The 20,048-nt window shown below is 49.7% G+C and overlaps 6 protein-coding genes across 6 annotated transcripts; 3 read left to right on the plus strand and 3 right to left on the minus strand.

The window, feature by feature from the left end:
• Positions 1-736: 736 nt before the first annotated feature.
• On the plus strand, positions 737-3,570 carry ASPBRDRAFT_123029 (mRNA-binding ubiquitin-specific protease UBP3; the record flags this gene model as incomplete). Its single annotated transcript, XM_067617562.1, has 5 exons — positions 737-1,237; positions 1,294-2,037; positions 2,094-2,200; positions 2,281-2,443; positions 2,512-3,570. The coding sequence occupies 5 exons, from the start codon at positions 737-739 to the stop codon at positions 3,568-3,570; spliced, it is 2,574 nt and encodes an 857-aa protein (XP_067480238.1).
• A 1,729-nt stretch (positions 3,571-5,299) lies between these two features.
• Positions 5,300-7,240, minus strand: ASPBRDRAFT_54760 (putative Na/H antiporter; the record flags this gene model as incomplete). The annotated part of the gene is made up of 5 exons (XM_067627291.1): positions 5,300-5,695; positions 5,755-6,163; positions 6,213-6,295; positions 6,347-7,020; positions 7,123-7,240. The coding sequence occupies 5 exons, from the start codon at positions 7,238-7,240 to the stop codon at positions 5,300-5,302; spliced, it is 1,680 nt and encodes a 559-aa protein (XP_067480239.1).
• Positions 7,241-8,860: 1,620 nt separating this feature from the next.
• On the minus strand, positions 8,861-9,665 carry ASPBRDRAFT_561969 (RNA-DNA hybrid ribonuclease). Its single transcript, XM_067627511.1, has 2 exons — positions 9,358-9,665; positions 8,861-9,295 (listed from the first exon to the last, which is right to left on the minus strand). Exons 1-2 carry the CDS (start codon positions 9,569-9,571, stop codon positions 8,952-8,954), a joined length of 558 nt encoding a protein of 185 aa, XP_067480240.1. The 5' UTR covers positions 9,572-9,665; the 3' UTR covers positions 8,861-8,951.
• Positions 9,666-12,970: 3,305 nt separating this feature from the next.
• Positions 12,971-15,882, plus strand: ASPBRDRAFT_561995 (uncharacterized protein). Its single transcript, XM_067627513.1, has 5 exons — positions 12,971-12,979; positions 13,114-13,352; positions 13,415-13,848; positions 13,912-15,295; positions 15,368-15,882. The coding sequence occupies exons 2-5, from the start codon at positions 13,259-13,261 to the stop codon at positions 15,856-15,858; spliced, it is 2,403 nt and encodes an 800-aa protein (XP_067480241.1). The 5' UTR covers positions 12,971-12,979; positions 13,114-13,258; the 3' UTR covers positions 15,859-15,882.
• A 248-nt stretch (positions 15,883-16,130) lies between these two features.
• ASPBRDRAFT_74851 (uncharacterized protein) lies at positions 16,131-17,820 on the minus strand (the record flags this gene model as incomplete). The annotated part of the gene is made up of 2 exons (XM_067629258.1): positions 16,131-17,066; positions 17,089-17,820. The coding sequence occupies 2 exons, from the start codon at positions 17,818-17,820 to the stop codon at positions 16,338-16,340; spliced, it is 1,461 nt and encodes a 486-aa protein (XP_067480242.1). The 3' UTR covers positions 16,131-16,337.
• Positions 17,821-18,682: 862 nt separating this feature from the next.
• On the plus strand, positions 18,683-19,937 carry ASPBRDRAFT_123658 (uncharacterized protein; the record flags this gene model as incomplete). Its single annotated transcript, XM_067617620.1, has 3 exons — positions 18,683-18,901; positions 18,971-19,485; positions 19,541-19,937. The coding sequence occupies 3 exons, from the start codon at positions 18,683-18,685 to the stop codon at positions 19,935-19,937; spliced, it is 1,131 nt and encodes a 376-aa protein (XP_067480243.1).
• Between the last annotated feature and the right edge of the window lie 111 nt (positions 19,938-20,048).

The raw sequence follows: 20,048 nt of genomic DNA on the forward strand, positions 1-20,048 counted from the left end.
TCTCTTTCCTATTTCGGAAAATAACGCTGCCAGGAGAATATTGATCTGTGGGAGGCCTGGGGAATATGAGAAGTCTCCTAATTATACTACTCGGAGTGTAATACTATAAGCCTGCCTGTCACCATCATTAGAAATATTTCGAATTCCCGAATCCAAAAATGAAGGTAGCTATCATCTGGTGAGGCTCTGTTGGGTTTGGTTGATGAAACTCCAGGGCCGGTGATCCTGCCGCAGCGGAGCCTCAGGCACGTGCCGTCCGCCAAAAAAACATCATCCATCTCAGCTCCAGCAATCCACCCACTTCCCCCCGATTGTGCTGTCCGGCCCTTTGCCTCTTTCTTCACCACCCACTTTTCTTGTCTTACTGGCCTTCTTCTTAACCCCTCCGACCTCGCATTTCATCCTTATAGCTTGACCCCGCGTTCTGCACAAGGTTCGTACCACGTCTCGCCCAACCAACCCTTCCCCGATCTTTTGCGCAACGTCCAACTTACGTCGTACACCACGCTGATCCTTCGAGCACAAATAGACGCCAAGCTTCGACCTACAATTACCTCATCTTAGCTTCCAGTATCCCGCCTGGGGCGTTAGGATGGCCGCTTAGACCGGTGCTCGCCCCCCAGTCTACTTTCTTTCGCTTCTTGACCTCGTATGGCTCCCATTGAGGCAACGCGTGGCTGAATAGTCAAGGCGACTCCCCGACTGCCTGGACATGATGAACCATCATATGCCCGCAATGCCCCATGGGCAGCCACCCATGCCTACTCCTCGTCGACAGCAAGATGTTCCTTACACTGCAGCTCCTCCCAACATGCGATCCCCTCCCGCCTACATGGGGTACCATCCCCATATGACCGGCCACCCTCCTCCGGCCGCATACTCGCCCCAGCAATACCCTCATTGGTACCCAACTTATCCGGCCATGCAGCTCCCTCCACGCCCATACCAACACCCTTACGCACCACCGATGTATGTGTCCAGCTATCCTCCCTCTCAGCCTATGCTGGCGCCGGCCCCTATCCCTCCGCCGTCTCTTCCCATGCAGCCGAGGACCTCCACTCCGTTACAAAGCACCATGTCTCCGCCTGTCGGACTTCCACCTTTGCCTATTACTACTCAGGGACAGTCTCCTGCCACTGTTCCCGTGCACCCAGCACTGAGTCCCGCTGTGTCATCGTCCCCCGCTCCTGCACCTGCAAAAGTTGCTCCAGAGCCCAGGGAGCCTTTCCGCCCACCGGTAAGTTAAACATAGATTGGCACACACTCAATATTCCTCCTGACATCGATCCCCAGCTACCTTGGCTCTCCGTCCCCGACCACCCTTTCCCTGCTCGGATTCCGGGCAGGCGTAGGAAAAGCCGTCTTCTCCCTACGTCATCTGTTTCCGTCGAGCTTCCTACGAAGGAGTCTCACCGGACTGGCCAGCCCGAGAGACGAACTGAAGTCCAAAGGCTAGAACCGGAACAGTCGCCGTCGGAACCCCAAACACCGACTTTGTCTGCCGCGCCATCAGTTGCGAATTCGACACAGCCCACAACCCCATCTTCAGTTGCGCAGAACCTCCCTCTGCGTCCTCAGTCGCAGTCCAAGGGAACCAAGCCGACTATTCCTGTAGTTCCCGTCGTCCCAGTCGTTCCCGCGCCTAGCACTCCTCGTCAGGCTACCAAGGATGATTCGAGCCGCTCGTCGGAAACGCCCAAGTCGGTCAGTGTGGGCGGCACAGCTCAGGAGAAGACAAACGAGGATGGTCAGGAATTGTCCCAGGATAAGTCTGAGGAATCTGTCAAGCAGGCCTCGCCTGCACCTGCAGTGCCCAAGTCGTGGGCGGATTTGGTCCGGTCAAAAGCACTTGCTAAAGCAGCGAGTGCTCCCAACGCATCCCCAGTTGTGTCAAATGGTGTTATCAAGCCCAAGAATGAGACTTTGGCCGACGTCTTGACCACACTAGGAGAAGACGTGTCGCAGTATAGTGAAAAAGTTGCCTTCCTCCAACCCAGAGGACTTGTGAACACCGGTAATATGTGCTACATGAACTCTGTATGTATCTTCGAGGTGCCAGCGCGAAGTGCTACTAGCTAATCACTTTACTTTAGGTGCTTCAAATCTTGGTTTCCTGCGTGCCTTTTTACCAATTCTTGGATCACATTGGACGGAGGGCGTCCCACAGCTTCAACAGCGACTTTCCGATGATCGACGCAATGTGAGTGGATTGACCTTTCCGATTCTCAGTTCTTCATTGTTTTCTGTCTTGCTTGGAAAGTTTCACTAATACCTGTGAAGGATCATGTTTATGAGAGAGTTCCGTATCATTGACGCTGCACACACCGAGGAACAGCTCAAGTTGAGGTTGAAACCAAACGAGCTCGAGGATTACGGCGAATCCTTCATCCCTGAATTTGTCTACGAGGTTATCAGGCAATTGCCACGCTTTCGGGACATGCGGGTAAGTGTGTTCCCATGCCTAGTTTACGGAACCTTGCGAGCTAATACGTACGTGATTCATGAATACAGAGAGGCCACCAGCAAGATGCTCAAGAGTTTCTGGGCTTCCTATTAGAAGAGATGCACGAAGAGTGCAATCGTGCCGCAAAGGATGCACCTGTAACTGCTTCGGCCCCTCCAAACCCCGAGGCAGAGGTTGCAAATGAAGAGTCCGGCGATGGCTGGTTGGAGGTTGGTCACAAACAGAAGGCGGCCGTCACGCGCTCATCTGGCCATATCGCTCTGGAATCGCCAATTACGAAGATATTCGGCGGAAAGATCCGTTCGGAGTTCAGGGTGCCTGGAAACAAGACTTCTGTGACCCTCGAGCCCTACCAGCCGCTTCAGCTTGACATTGGAGCTCCTGAAATCAATAATATCGTTGATGCTCTCAAAGGACTTACTAAGCCGGAAAGCATTCAAGGAGACTTCAATTCTTCCCGCGGTCCTAATGTCACAGCCACCAAACAGATTTTCCTTGAAACTATGCCGCCAGTTCTTATCCTTCATCTGAAGCGATTCCAATACGACAGTGTGACCAGAGGCACCCAGAAGATCTGGAAAAAGGTTGGATATCCGCTCGACCTGGAGATTCCTCGCGAGGTTTTCCCACCTAACAAGCGCAATATCATGATGGCACAAGGTGGTCTGCCCAAGTATCGCCTCGTCGGTGTCATCTACCATCACGGCAAGAACGCTAGCGGCGGTCACTACACCGTCGATGTCCGTCGTCAAGATGGACGCGAATGGATCCGTTTGGACGATACTCTTATTCGTCGAGTTCGGAGTGAGGATGTTGCGCAGGCCGGTGGCGAGGAAGACCCCAAGGTTCTCGCGGCGGCGCTTGAGCAACACAAGCGCGACGGCCCGAACGTTAACATCTTTGACCATATTGATCAGGACGACCTGGAGCAGTCCGATAACGAGAGGGGCTGGAGCCAGGTAAACGGCGCCAGCGGTCATTCAAGCAAGAAATCCACCTCAGGTGCAGCTTCAGCACCGTCTTCCGGCGTCCGAACTCCCCTTGGACGCTACGGATCTCGAGACAACAAGGTGGCTTACCTGTTATTCTACCAACGCATCGTTTGATTTGGCATATTCTGGGGCGATATAATCTCCAGGAGCGATTGGTGACTTATCGAGAAGACAGAGAGATTCAACAAGCGCAATTTGCTTCTTCACATTCTCCCATCCTTTTCTTATCAAGGGAAAGGTCACAACATTTCAACGCTGTCTAGTGGTACGCCAATGTGTTCTGGCGCTTCACTACACACGTCTCAACCATTTACACTAACTCAAGTTTTGTCTGTCGACTGCGCATACAACATGGGCATCGACCTGGCGGTTCATTAGAGGTCCGCGTTTTCACCTGTCATCAAGGGTTGCTGTTGCGAGTGGAACGGATCTTCGGAGAGTTGTTGGGCCCTTTTTTCCGACTATCCAGTTTGCCGCACAAAGGACCCCGTCTTGTTTGCTCGCGTTTGAGTCTACACAGATGGCGGACATCCCCAAGACCATCGCTGTGTATTTTGCTTTTACTTGTTATTATCTTTCCCGTCCCCTTCCGTGTTCCTGATGACATTTGCCCTGTAGCTTATCCATCTATCTCGCTTATGATCTTGTGTGTTCGCGGTGCTGTATCTGGTGAGATGTCGCTCTGATATATACCCCTAGTTTCCTCGCATAGCCCTTTGGTTTGCCTCACTGATGCAGATGGGTTTTTTATTGATGTGGCGTGGACGGGTTTATAACGACTGCATGATTTTCCTTTTCTCCTCCCAATAGACATGTCTATCCAGAAAAAGAAGGGCTGTGGAATTTTTGGTCGGTGGCTGGCGTGCATGCTTTATATGAACGAAGTTGGAGATGAGGAGTCCGGAGGATGGTGATGAGCATGGTATGAACGACGCCCGACGATGGAGTTGAGTTCAGTTCAAATGATGGGGACTACTCTTGTTTTTCTTTGACTCCCAGATGATTTTGGACCAGTTGTGGTTGCAGCACTTTACCCATCATGGCTGGTTATTCTATGTCTTTTTTTCTTTTCCTTGTTTCCTTATTGCACCATTATACACCCACACACAACCCTTCGTTTCAACACAAATCATACTTTTTATTTCCCCTTTATACTCTCATTTTCATATTAATGACGAGATACGGCGGTATGCAAAATAGGGTGGTCATCTAAAAACAAGGCATGGTTTAGGGTGGGATGATGATTCATTTTATTGTTGATCTATTTCAGGCACGACTTGAGACAAAAAAAAAGCATGTTTAGGCAATATTATCACATTTATAAAATTATCGGCTTCCATCACATCTTAAATTATGTCAAGTGTTCCCGTGGACTGGACTTGAAGGTAGTATGCGATGTAGTGCTAGTAATGATTTCACGTACTAGTAGATATGTCTACTATATATTCAATCCATGTATTAGTAACTACTTAGTAGTTTTAGAGTAGACACGAGGACAAAAGTCCATGATTTACTGGTAAGTAAGAGTAGTAGCCACTTATCAACCACATCATGATCAAATATATATTTGACTAATCACTAGCCTATGCAGTCAGAGTGAGATCTGATTTTGAACAGAGAACATTTACTGACGCTAGATACTAACGATTAGTAGCAGAACGTCCATTCACCAACATCCATCTATCATCCACAGGTCCTCAGCCGCATACAACAACCCCCTCAACACTCTAACGTATATATTTGCAGCCATCCAGCTTCACCACCACCGTATATACAACATGAGCGTTGATTCAGTATGATTTTCCCATCTCCGAATCCCTGACCCTGGATAGACACGGGCAATCTAAGCATGTTGTTCGACTGGCGGAGTCGGACTGTTGCTGCTCTCCTGTGCACTATCCTGCTCATTCTCCCGGATAACCAGGTTGACGGGTCGAGCTGGTTCATCCGCAGTTGCCGATCCAACCTGGACTTGCTCCTGCAAAGAAGTGGTAGGGATAACAGTCCGACCGATCTGGAAGACGGCCGGGTTGGGCGGTTCCCGTCCTGCATTACCGCGCTTCCGATTCCGGTTGTTCGTGGGCCCTGCGCCGCGTGTCGCGGTGCTGTGTGTGTGATGCACATTGGCGATCGGTACAGGGTCGGGCTCAGCAATTGTGCTGGTGCTGAGTGCCTGGGAGATGGTCCGGGGGAGATGGTAGCCAGCTTTGGCTAGGGGGATACAAAGTCCATGAACAACCTGAGAGGTCAAAAAATGCTCAAGATTTGTATAACATGTTGGGTAGTGCGTAAACTTACTATGCTGCAAATGACCAGGAACCAAACCACGACATTCACGGCCTCGGACACCTTCGCGGCATCTTCCCGGACCTGACCATCGACGGTGATCTGACTCAGGTATTCCCGGCTGACCGACAGGTAGAAGACAGCCCCGACCCCGATAGGTCCGAAGAATCCAACAAATGCTGCCTGATAGAAGTGCTCGATCTGGTGGATGAGCTTGTGCATGGCGAAAATGACAGGCATCCGCCGAACTAGCAGAATTAGGATTCCCAAGAATATCAAGCGATAGAGGGGAATGACGCTGTTGTTCAGGAATGATGACCACGGGCAGACAGCACCAAACCACATGAAGACCGCTAAATTCAGCAGCATATCGATGGTTGGCTGCAAGGAATCATCCATAGTCTCCAAGCGGAACCAATCACTACTTTTGTCAGCAATTGAGCCAAAACAAATAGATCTGAATGTCTTACTCTTGCGTAAAAACATTGCCGGCAACAAAGCAGGCCAGGAGATCATCCGTCCCTATCAACCCACATGTACCAATGATAAACAGCTGCATCCAACGTTAGCAACGTGAGATGACCGAGCCAGAAGTTCAACCTACAGAAAGAGCAATGGCGAACACAAGAAAGCTTTCCCGATCAACGTAATGCTTCTCCTCTGCCCAGTGAAGCAGCTTACGGGAGAGCCATCCAACTACGATCCCATAGACGACACTCAGGATCACGGTGTAGACCCACGTTTCATAGAACCACAGGCCCATTGCTTTCCCAGCGCCCCCAGAGTATCCCTCGCCGCCCATTCCAATGTACTTGAGAAGATACAGCCCGAAATAGAGAAAGGGATAACCGAGACCATCATTGGCACCAGACTCGGCCACAATAATGCGCTGCAGAGGACGGGGCACATTCTTGTCTGCAAATTTCCCCTTTACGATGGAATTGGAAAGCACTGGGTCGGTAGGGGTGATGCACGCACCCACGACGAGGGCATGAAGAAAGGGAAAGTTCGGCACCATCGCCCAGATGATCAGGCTGCTACACATCCACATGGCAGCCATCCCGGGACCCAAAAGGAGCGACAGGCTCTTCCATTCTATCTGCAAGTACCGTTTGGGGAGCTGCACCCCGGCAAGAACCAGCTGAACCCCGAGAACGAGACGGGTGAAGTACAAGGTGATCTCTTCTAGATTCTGCTCGGAACCAAGGGCATACTCTTGGGGTCTTATAAAATTGGCCGCATGGGGGGAGAAGATCACTCCAGCTAGCAATGAAATCACTGTACAACGTCAGTCATCCACCGTCCAATCAGCGACAACACGCCTAGCTGAGGAGAGAGGTCGGGAGTAGCGGGTGGAAGGTTGGAAAGGTGAGGACGGACATGCTTCAGAAAGATAGAATCTTTCCTTGAATAGGTAGGACACCAATCCGAAGACGGATATGAATCCTCCCAGCGTCGCACAGACGATGTTGAAGTTAATCAACGATAGGGTAGGCATCTTGTCGTTGCGCTCCCCCAGATGCAGCGCACACCGTCTATTGCTATTTCTTGCTCCGATCCCAAGCAAGGATGCCGGAATCCTGAAGGTTTACAGTTTCTTTCCAAACAGCTGGAGCGCGGGGTAAACGAAGGTAAAATGTGGGGAGAATATAGAAGATATAATCTCCAGAAAATTGGAAAAAATCAAACTAAGTCACAAGCACGTGTTATTCAATCATAATAGTATAGATATCCTTGATGACAAGCTCTCCTGGCATCGGAAGAATTGGAAATTCCTCCAGCAACTGGATGTTTAACAGGCGAACGTCGTCACGGACAGCACGAGTTTCCAGCCCGATAAGCTTTGCCGGGGGGGGGAGGAAGAAAAGAAACGAGCGATACGAAGGACAAGACACGAGGCGAACAGATGCAGGCAAGCACAGACGCGACGGATGACCTCGAGCGACGATCAGACTCGATATGAACGACTTTGCGCCAGAAGCGATGCAACTATGCAGCGGTACGTGGGAGTGGGAGAAAGAAGGAAGAAGAGCAAATCGGGGAAGGAGGAGAAAAAGTTCCGGGGATCATCCATCAGTTCCAAACTTCCAGTTGGTTACTGAGTGGCCCGTGCCGCTTTCGGGAAAGGCACACAACCTCGTGGTATTCTCTATGTTCCACTCTACAAAGTGACTTTTTCTTTAAGCACGGGCAGCTCTGCTGTCCGTCATACAGGTCATATTCTCTACAGCTGGCCCAATTCGTGCCAAGTAAAGCATCAAATCCCGTGCTGCAGTTCTAGGGAACACGTCATGTCCTGAGACCAACAGGAATAGAAGTCACAGATCGCAACACAACAATCTACCCAGTATCACAAGAGAACTGAATCCGTCGCCATCATTGATCTGTCTCCGGCGGGAGCATCTTGGAGGATAACTCGCGATCGGTAGCTCAAAAGTCGTCGTCGTCATCATCCTCATCAAAAGCCTCGTCCGGAATGTCCCTGACTGCTTCCAATGCTGCAGCCTTCTCCGAAACTCCTCGTCGAGCACCACTCACCGCCAGACGATCGGCGGCCTCGTTTCCGGGGTGAGAGTTATGTCCCTTGACCCATTCGAACAAGGTCTTCACCTTCAGCTCATTGCGTTCTTCGATCTTCGAGAGAATGGATTCAACCAGGTCCTTGTTGTCCACCGGCTTGTTGCCAGCGGTCATCCAGTTGTTGCGCCGCCACTTTGTGAACCACACCGTCACGCAGTTGATCGCATATTGACTATCGGTGAATATGGTCACATCCCGATGTCGTGGAGCAATGTCAAGCGCCCGGAGGATGGCCGTCAGCTCGGCACGCTGATTGGTCTGGCGACTACCTTTGAGGGGCTCGGAAACGTTTCTGCTGGGAGAATAGGCGTCAGTATTAGCCAAAAGTAGACCCTCCCAGGGATAGAGAAGACACGAGAACGATAGGGCGAGCGTCAGGGGAGACAAACCGTGAGTCGCCAGGACCAAAGTAAACCCCAACACCCGCTGCGGCGAGCGCTTGGCCATTTTTCAGAGAACTACCGTCCGTGTAGATGCGCAGCATCCCCGGCGGACCAGTGGCTTTGATTTTTTTGGTCGCAGCCTTCTGGTCCTGTGATTTGTAGACCACTTTTCCTGTTTTCGGATCCAACAATACATTGGGGTCAAACCCATCCTCCGCTCCGGTCGGCAGAGGGCCATTACCCGCCTCAAAAGGTACCCCCTGTGCATCCGCAGGGACTCCGTTCATCAGTCCCGGTGCGCCGGCGAGCTTTTGCGGTTCCGAGGTCTTTCCGAACGTAGCGCCAGATCCTTGACCTTCTCTTACAAATTCCTCTGCCTCCTCCCTTGTCGAGAACTTCTTGTACCGCGGCTTGGGAAATCCCTTGATCTGCTCCTGCGCCGTTGCCCAGTCCGTATAAACACCAGGTTTTCGACCACGTTGGACACCGTAAAATCTCGTGGGTTCTGAATCCAGGGGGGTACCGCCGCGCGCAGCGGGGGCACGGGTCCCGGTAAGGAAGGCATTTGCTTCTTCGTATGAAGGGAAGGCCTGGACTGAGAGAACAAGTCAGTCTCAGAAGACTGGATGCGGAGTATTCGCGAGAGACTTACAGACAGCTCCCTTGTACCCAGTGACCTGGGTCAAACAATCGCGCCATTCATAGTAAACCCCTGGCTGATAGCCAGCCTTCACGGCGTAGTATTTCGCCGCCGATGCGCGCTTGCGTTTCGTTCCGGCTGCTGTGGAGGAGGGTGATTTCGAAGTTGGGGATGCTTTGGTGGCAGGACCCGGAGTAGGAGAAGGGGTGGTCGTGGTGTCGTTCATGACGTCGTCCCCGCAGTCCGCAAGAGTCGAGAGGAAGGTTTCTAGGAACGAGGAAGGCTGGGAAGGATAATTCGAATAGAACCGTTTTGAATGGTTCCTGTCGCGCGGATCAAGTGAGCAAGATCCAGGAGTCAGAGATCTCAGCCTGCAGCTCGAAATGGAACACCTCGGTCCCAGCTTCGAAGCTGTCAGGCAAACCCAAGTGAGACGCGTGATGGGGAACAATCCGCTGCTCTCTGACTTGACCCTATCACGAATGATTTACAGTGATCGAATGATTTGAAAACTGGACGATGGTGTTGAGAAAGGAGTTCAGGCAAACGCGGGTCTAAAGTTTTGGTCGATGAGCGGGGGGGTGTGGCAGAGAGGTCAGTCAGAGGGGGGGGTGTGGTCAACCCATCATCAAGCAAATCCCCGACCATAATGCGGCTGGATCCGATGCGCTTTTCACTGGTGCCCCGGCTGACCTCAATGACAATTTCATTTTCTCTGATGGCGTTCATTTGTTCTCAAGTCCAGAAGCAACTTGAACATTGTCAGGTTTGTTAATCATCGATGGTCAACAGGGACAGGCCTGGGTCGGATTGTGGACCCAACGGGGTTTGAGCATTCGAAGGGGGGCATTGGCGATGGATCGCTGGTCAATTGGAAGACTTTCCCAGATGATGTTGAAGATGCATGAACAGAAGCTAGAGGATCTTTTTTCCCACTTGTTCCAGTGCTAGCGGATTGCCTGATTGACTGTGTGGTTTTACCTCCAGCTGTTGGATCACGGGTCACGTGATTGATGAGTAGATCGGCTACTATGGATACACCATTATCTCAGTGATCACTCTGATAGATATGCTGGATAGTATTTCGAAGGCTCGAACTACCATTTGTTCGTGATGTAGTAGAGCACATTCTATTATCAGCAATGAAATGCGGGTCTACCAAGTAGTAGTAGTACCTGACCACTTACTAACTACGGATTTATAGTATATATACAGCGCAATGCTAGACTCACAACTCAGTTGTTATGCTTGGCTAGTAGTAGTACTTAGTAGTAGAAGACTACTATCATTGCAAATAATCCACATATCGCAATGAATCATAAGTACTTCTATCGGACAGCTGCATCCACACACCGATGTACAAGCGTTACTGCTAGTAGTTGCTTGCGTTCAGTTAGTACTAGTAGTTAAGCATTCCCAGGCTATTTGTGCAAACGCTTAGAGGGCAACAACCGTCGGTTCAAGGCATAAACTACACGGTCACTAGTATGAACTTCGCGACTAGAGAGCCAGTATGGGGTTTTCTTTCCATGATTAGCTGCTATTGACTTGATTCATCATGAGAAAGTGTCAATCCTCGCTTTAGTCGTGGTTTCTCGCCTTGCTAGACACCGTCCAAGGCTCTAAGCCTGTGAATTATTGTCGGCTCATTGACCTAAAGGGTGAGAGATATTGTACTGATTATTGCAGCGACATGGTTGCAAATCTCACTTTCTGCAAAAACCCGACACCAACATTGTGGACCACAAATGTCATAGGATGAACCTCAAAGTGGCAGAGGATGACATGCAAGATCAAAGACATACATAATCTCAGCCGGGATTTCCGGGATGGTGCTTCCATATAAGTGACTGGCTAGAGTCATACATTTCTGGACCCTAGTGGGAAATGAGGTAATAATATGTGTGCAACAAGCTTCTTCTTGTCCACGTCACCCAGCCACGCATTTCCCAGTGGGGATTTGGGTCTAGTGGGGTGCGTACCCTGGCTGCTTCGGCAATCCAGAATACTGGGAATCCTGATTTGGATTGCAAGCAATACACAGATATTCTGTTGTTGCTGGGGTCGAACACAGGACTCTAGAAATGTGGTCGTTCTCATATCTTATGTTATCAAGAATGATTGTGGCAGTCCGAATTAATTTAAATAATATCCTCAGTCCCTTGTCAGTACAGTACTCCTGTGAGGCCAGGTAGCTAGTAAGTAGACGAATCTCGCACTCGATGTTACTTTTAGCGTCATTGAGAAGGAAACATGGCCATTGCCAGCCGTGTGATGACTGAACTTGATTGCATCGTTGGCAATTCAGGACCTGTCTCACGAAGAATATGTAGCTGATCAATAATGGAGAGAGGATGAGAAATGCCACCTCTTTCTCTCATCGTATCTGTGAATTAGAGTACCCATTGTCACAGAAGTGGGAGAATAACCTCACTTGAATGTGTCGGACTTGAGGCTGGAAGCAGCTCTTGGAGTTTGCATTCCATTCAAAATGACCAAGGAGACACATGATCTGTCTTTTGTCTTCATTCAATCCCTCATATCCCCCCTCCAATCCACCTCGTCTAATCCATTTGTTCAAGCACAAATAAAGAACTATGAGACGCTATATAAGCCTCTCGATTGATCACTAATCAAGTAACTTGTTTCTTTTGACCTGAACCGAGTATCTACCGTGCTCAGGCGACTTCCTCGGCAAGATTTCTGGGCAAAGCATCGAGAACAAAGGCTTTTTCGCACCCACAATGGCAGACTCGACGATGGACTCCGCTTGTCTGAAACCGTGCCAGTCAAGCCTTGTTTGAGCTTAGAAGCCCCTCGTTGGTTTTAGGCCCAAGCTACTGGGAGAAATTTCACTCTATCAAGTAGGTAGAGTAGCTTTGGCTGTTGTTTTGAGGAAAGATGCTGATAGTCTGTGTTAATCTCGGTGTAGTTCCGGGTTTGGGTTGCCGGCATTATGAGAGAAAATACCAGGCATTTCCACTTTCTTCATCGTGAGACCCACCACCTCAGCCCTAGTGCATTTCCTTGGAGGCTTAGCATCTCTGTTTTAGCTTGATGGCTATCTATTCTGCCTGTCCATGAATCATAGCTTGAGAAAGAGACCCTTCACCCTAAGGATCCATTCAACAGGGCTGACGTGACCCCTAAGGGTTTTTGAATGCGCAAGCTACTCGTCCTCCGCCGGCATCCGTCGGCTTCTCCTAGGATTTATCATTGTTCCTGGTTACAGGAAAGAAAAAGGCTCCGAACTGGTGCTCTCTATATCGACGATTAATGAAGAGTTTGTGTCTCCCGGATCAATCCAGTGGCATAGACGCAAATTCGTGACGTCGTTTCTCTTTCTTTGCGGTGACATCTCTCAAGCAACTCACTGGAACCAAAATGGCACGCAATCCCTGAAGGCATATCGGCAAACCCAGCAGAGGGCAAGGTGACGCGTTGCCTGGGGTTAGATTGTCGCCAATCATCCCCAAAAGGGCCGAAGTTATCGCAGCCGACGGGACACCGGCCGTTTCATGAACCACGAACACCGTAGACTTCGGATTTTCCGACTTGGCATCCCGAAAGCCCTATACTCAGAATAGGAACGCTATCTACCAAAGACCGGATCAAGAGAGTAGCCATACGTAAGGTACGTGGATCTATCAAGTCTATTGACCAGTTAATTGAGGAGGATACCACTCGTGCCGTACATCATCCCTTACAAGGGGTTGACGGAAGTCACACAATTGGGATGCGTCGAATCTAACAGCAGAGGATAAATAGTACAATGGATGCCCACCATAATCTAGAAATCTAGATCATTTTCTCCCTACTATCTTGACCTCACTCGCTTGTTTGCTTTCCATAGAGTTTCTTTTTGAGTCATTCCTTATTCCGTCATCCCACTCCTTATGGTTTCCTTCTTAATATGAAAGTCCTCTCGTTTATCGTGGCTGCGGCCCTTCTGGGTCTCACTGGTGCATCTTCGAACTCCAGCCAGGGGCTGTTGAAGTCCGACGGTGGTAAGTGCAGGATACTCATCTGTACGTTTCTGCTGGGCCGGACAGCTAATGCCGTCACATAGTGGCCCTGGGAGACTGGGACTCGGCTTATCAGAAGGCCTCTTCCTTCGTCGCTGGCCTGACCACTGATCAAAAGCTGGCTTTGATCACTGGAAGCAGCGTTAACTCCACTAATGGCACCTTTAGTGGCCTTACTTTCCTTGATGGTGACATGGGTCTACAGGATTTCTTCTATGTCTCCGCGTTCAGCTTGTCTTCAGCGGTTGCCATGACCTGGGACCGCGATGCTATCTATGCACAGGGCAAAGCAGTCGGCTCTGAATTTTATAACAAGGGAATTCAAGTTGTCGCTGGCCCTACCTCTCAGCCATTGGGACGTACGCCCTGGGGTGGTCGCAACGTTGAGGGGTTTGGTCCCGACCCATATCTTAATGGCTTAGCTACTGGGTTAACAACAAAGGCATACGTCGACGCTGGCGTAATCCCAGGTGCTAAGGTAAGTAGTCGACCATCAATCCATCGGATAAAGCTATTATCTCACTAACCCTTTACTATACAGCACTTTCTCCTAAACGAGCAAGAAACTAATCGGACCAGTAGCGGAGGAGGCGGAGGAGGACCAGGAGGAGGTGGCGGCGGCGGCGGCGGTATGCCCTCCGGTGGAATGGGCCCTGGATCGTCAAACACTTCATCCATGGGTGCCCGGCCTACAGGGTCAATGAACCGTCGTGCTGCCGGTTCTGACTCCGAGTCGGACAGCGGCTCGGCACCGTACTCCTCCAATGCCGACGATAAGACCCTGCATGAGACCTATCTTTGGCCTTTCTATGATGCTGTCAAGCATGGTCTGGGTGCTGTGATGTGTGCAATGACTAAAGTCAACGGCACTCTGAGTTGCGAGAACTCTGACCTATTGATGAAGCATCTGAAGACTGAGCTGGGCTTTCCGGGATTAGTATGGCCCGATATGAATGGCCAGAACAGTGCTTTGGAGTCTGCCATCGGTGGAGAGGACTACGGTTCCAGTAGCATTTGGAGCACCTCCACCATGGAAAAGCTGTTATCCAATGGCTCCCTCACTAAGGCCCGCTTGGATGACATGGCTATCCGCAATCTGATGGGCTACTACTATGTTAATCTGGACAATGGGCTTCAACCGGAGGAGCAGAGTGAAGATGCGTACGTGTACGTGAGAGGCAACCACTCTAAGCTGATTCGGGAGAACGGAGCCAAGTCTCTGGCCTTGTTGAAGAACAAGAATTCTGCTCTGCCATTGAAGAAGCCTCGTGTGATGAGTGTTTTTGGTGCTCACGCTGGCCCTGTGATGGGAGGGCCAAATGTGGCCATGGATGTTGAGGGTTCCGGACCAACATATCAAGGTCACTTGGCCACCGGCACTGGATCTGGCCAGGCCTCCTATCCTTACTTGGTGACACCTTATGTTTCATTGACGAACAGAATTATTGAGGATGGTACCATGATGCGGTGGGTGCTCAATGATACGTATTCCTCTTCTAGCACTTCCGGCTTGATCACAGAGGGAACTGACAGCACCGCTGTGGACCCTTCGTTTGTCAACTATGCCACAAACTCCGATGCCTGCCTTGTCTTCTTGAATGCTCTGTCCGGAGAAGGTGCTGATCGCACTGAGCTGTATAACGATGACCAAGATACCATGGTCAACACCGTCGCCGATAACTGCAACAACACAATCGTCATCATCAACTCTGTCGGCCCGCGCCTGATGGACCAGTGGATTGAACATGAGAACGTTACTGCTGTCCTCTACGGATCCCTCTTGGGCCAGGAGTCTGGTAACTCCATCATCGATGTTCTCTACGGAGACGTCAACCCTTCTGGCCGCCTCATCCACACCATCGCCAAGAACGAAAGTGACTACAACGTCAAGATCTGCTACACGGCGCAGTGTAACTTCACAGAAGGTAATCAGCCTTAACCTATGGCTCTCCCACACACACAGTCATACAAGATACTTACTCGATTAATCTTCATAGGTGTCTATCTCGACTACCGTTACTTCGACGCCTACAACATCACCCCCCGATACCCCTTCGGTCACGGTCTCTCCTACACCACCTTCTCATACTCCGACTTGGACATCGAGAAGCCCTCCACACTTTCCAAGTACCCCACTGGCGAACAAGCCGTCGGAGGCAACAGCGACCTCTGGGATATCGTGGGAAGCGTCTCCGTGAAGGTCGCCAACACCGGCTCGCTCGACGGCGCCGAAGTTCCCCAGCTCTACCTTGGATTCCCCTCTGCTGCGCAGCAACCCGTTCGCCAGCTCCGTGGCTTTGAGCGCGTTGATATCGCTGCTGGCAAGCAAAGCGAGGTTACCTTCAAGCTGCGCCGTCGTGATATCTCCTACTGGGATGTCCAGGCTCAGCAGTGGCTTGTCGCTTCGGGTGACTATAAGGTCTACGTGGGTGCAAGCTCTCGTGATTTGAGGCTGAATGGCACTTTTACTGTCCAGACTTCGTCTTAGATATGAGCTAGTACAAGTAGAACAGTACTAGCAGAGCGGGATCCTTTTTAACATTTCTCGAAGGGCAGCGTATATGTTGTTCTATGTGAATTATATGCGGTCATCCCATATGACTTGTTCAATATTTCTTCCTCATTGTTGAACGACCGATTACAGCATCTTCATGGGTCAGCATTTGATAGTAGGATGCTTTTAGTAGCTGTTGTGTTCCATGTTACTGAAATTTAATTATCCCTGTAAATCATAATATGTCTACAGGATAGAACTAAACGGCCACTTAGAACAGATAGATCTTATCACTAGGTTTCTAGTGTATTCATTTCCAGATACATCGAGTTCAGCAACAAGCTTGATCATTGACCTACTACACAGTGAACCATATTGGCCATAAATTCATCAGGTGCAACAGAAACTTCAATGAGCACGTTGTAGACTATAGTAGTATACCGATGCGTATGGATATTTAGTAACGCGTAGGATTATAGCCTAGCTCCTGGCTTTCCTGCCTCAGTGACCCAGCGGAGTAGCTCGTCTTTCTCGAACTCTTCCATAACACTTACAGGTAGATTCATGCGGATTTCCCAAGGGCTCTCATCTCTCTTTGAAGGAGTCCTGTCTGGTAGAATTAGAGTTAACCCATCGGTTCGAGCGTCGATGGTATCAAAGTCTAGCAGTGGTCCCAATGTCGTACCCCAGTCTGAGGTATAGATGTTAGTTTTTCGAAGGCTGGACATTATGACCTCGGCAGGGGCACCAAAGATTGCTGAGTAGTCATCACGTTCTTTCACACGGCCTATGAGACCACGAATTTGCTCGTCCTGAATGGATCTGCATTTAGCTCGAGACATCAAGGCTAGTTTGAGCAATGCATTAATTGTTTCTTTATCCATTCTTCTTCGGGTTACGGGAGAGGCTTCCTGTGGAGCAGGGATATCCTTCCAGTCGCACTGGGTTCGCACCAACACAAGGCTATTTCCCAAGTAGCTTCTTGGGAGAGGAGGCTGAATCATTGAGCGAACCTCTATATTTCGGGATAAAGAGGATACGCGCGGCAGGGCTGACGAAAGCTTGGAAGCAACACGACGGCGAGCGCGGGATACAGAGAGCCATACGAGAGCAGTCACCAAATCGTCACTTGAGATGTTGTCAAGTTCATTCTGGCTTCCAGTTGGTGAGTGCTTTGGTGACGTTGAATAATCCTTGGCAAGCTCATGAGCAAGATTGTTGCACATATTTTTTTAGATAGTTGACTCTGTCTGTATGCATAGTATAACGGCGGCAGATGATTGACGCGGGTTGGTTTCCACGCACTTCATCATAGCTAATCCCGCAGTATGCATCCCTGAGATCTGAGTTGTTGTAACTGGCAGCTTGGTTTATCCTTCTCCTTGCCTGCTCTTCTTTATCGGGGTTCATCGGAAGACGCCTGGGAGCGGCGCTCTTTCGATCCCGTCCGGAGCAGAATCGAGATAGGGAGTGCAAAATTATGGTGACGCCTAGTGAATCCATCACCTGGTGATGCCATGAGAGGCATAAGATGAGTCCGTCTCGCATGACATTGGCCTGGAACCGTACAGTAGCAGGTATCGGATGGGAATTTGAGACAGTCGTCGGAATGTGTAGCATTCCATATTCAATAACCGGGGAGGCCAAAGCCTGTGAGATGGTCTGTTGATGATGCTTGACAAGTAACATGGGGCATCGGTGGAGGTACGATGCTGTCGGTGGCTGCAATTCTAAGACGTTGTCTCTATCCTTCCTCTGCACCCGAGCGACATTGCCGGCCAAAAAGGGCCATTGGGATATCAGTTCCAACAGACCCGATTCTATCGCGACAACTGCCTCAGACGGTTGTTCCGGTCGAAAAGACATATAGGCGAATACATGTTGTGGAGGGAGCAAGTGGTCTAGAGGTGTGAGGGTATAAGGCCGGAACGAAGGAGTGGGGGTTTTGGCGGTCATGTTTGTAGGCTGATAAGTCGCGCCGATTGTGGTGGAAGAAATGGTTCCTTAGAAACCTATAATTATTGCCATGGCGTATAGTGTACCAGAGAACTATTCGCTGAATGAGAGAAACTCTGTCAAACTTACGAGCAGATGATGGCATCTTAAGCTTTCGGACTCCTGTAGCCAGGTTTTGTCTGTGTGTTGAAACAAGATTCTCCATCGTTAGAGGAGGACATAGATGCAGAATATTTTGCCTACTACCCAATAAATGGTTGTTGCTCGTTGATTATTAGTCGATAGCCAGTTGATGATAGTTGTGGTCTTGAAGTGTATTTCACACGTCTAGCAAGTTAGTAGTGCCCATGGTAGAGGTGCAGTATGGTTAAGCTGAGTCTCAAGTCGGGGATGCTGTTCAGCCCAGTTTCAGATCCAGCGAATGTAGAATCTTGATCAACACCATTGGTAGATTTTCGATGCAATAAACTCCCGGGTTGTCATCGTTGATCCATTGTACACTTCTTGAATGAGAGGTGGTCGCAATGGCTCATCCCACCTTTGGATCAAGCCAGAGTGTGAATGCTTAGGGGTGACTAATTCTGCTACCAATTGGTCCACCTTGGGGATTCATACCCTAAAGTTAAAGGAGATTTGATGATGGTAATAAATGGTGAGGATTTTTTGATTGTAGGACTCCCAAGATGCAAAGATTCTCGTAACTATCCCAAAAGGGACCCCGACAACATGACTCAGCAGACAAACGCACTGTAGTTAAGCAAGTCACCAATAGCTAGTTATACAACTATTTATCTCAAGAAACCCCAATCTCACTGCATTGCAAGCTTAGTTAGACCTTGAAACGATCCCAAACAAAAACAACATGTCCGACAAAGACCTTCTCACCACCATATCCCAAGAACTCGCTGGGACTCGGTATGCCTCGTCCTCTCTAACCCCACTAAGTGGCGGAACTGCCAACTTTGTCTATCGGGCTCAGCTCGATCAACCGCTCCCAGATGGAACAAAATCTGTCATATTGAAGCATACGGAGGCATTCATTGCCCTTAACCGGGAATTCAAACTTCCTGCTGAACGTTGCGTGGGTTGCCCCTTGTGTGAAGTTGGGACATACCCAAGTACATACATCGTGTTGACATATGCCATATAGCTTTTCGAGGAATCCATCTTGAAGACCCTCGACGGGTTCTCTAGCGTACTTGACAGAAACAAGCAGACTGAGACTCATGCCCAAGAAGTGACAGTCAAAACGCCTCGTCTCTTTTCGTTCAATCGCGAAACCAACACTGCTGTTATGGAAGACCTCCCCGACTCCCAGGACCTGAAGTCTTTCTTGATCTCCACAGCCGCTTCCAATAACGTGACTCAAGAATGGGCATCTTCTATAGGCCGTGCACTTGGGAACTGGCTACAATCGTTCCATCACTGGGCTGATAATGAGGCCCAATCAGGGGTGGCGGCAGAGATGGACAAGAACCAGTATATGAGAGATTTGAAGTTCATGGTTAACTATGATGCTCTCGTGAACAGTGTTGATAAATACCAAACTGTGCTGGGAGACTCTCGGGATGTGTTCAACAAGGTTAGGGAAATGGCGGCTGCAGAGTTGAAGAAAAAGGACGGAAATGGATTTGGGATAATCCATGGAGATTTTTGGTCGGGAAAGTACGTGACTCTGCCCTGATACATTAGAAAGAATGAGCAAACTGATGCAATATAGTGTCCTCATTCCCAAGACGGCCCTAGAGCAACCAGATCATCTTCCCTTATTCATCATCGACTGGGAACTCTGCCACTGCGGTGCTCGTGCCCTCGATCTGGGCCAGATGTTCGCTGAGCTGTACATGTTGAAGCATTTCAAGAACATCGATGCCGGGACGTGGATTATCCAAGGAATTGTGGATGGGTACCAGGGTCTGGACGATGAGATGGCTTTTCGGGTATTGATCCACGTTGGCGTCCACTTCATTGCCTGGGGGCCTTTGATTCCAGGTTGGGGTACCTCGGAGCAGGTTGAGGATGTTGTTCGTCTTGGAAGGGACATGGTTACCAAGGCATGGGGAAAAGATAAGAGCTGGTTTGAAGGGGTATGGAAGTCCTTGGTTAGAGATCGATAGATCATCCAGAAGCCAAACTCCATCTCTGTATCTACTTAGCAGCGTTATAATGTAGTTAATAGGTTAAGATACGAGTCACATAAGTGGCCCTCGTATCATAAGCCAACTTAC

Source organism: Aspergillus brasiliensis, assembly GCF_001889945.1.
Source record: "Aspergillus brasiliensis CBS 101740 unplaced genomic scaffold ASPBRscaffold_5, whole genome shotgun sequence".
Lineage (NCBI taxonomy): Eukaryota > Fungi > Ascomycota > Eurotiomycetes > Eurotiales > Aspergillaceae > Aspergillus > Aspergillus brasiliensis.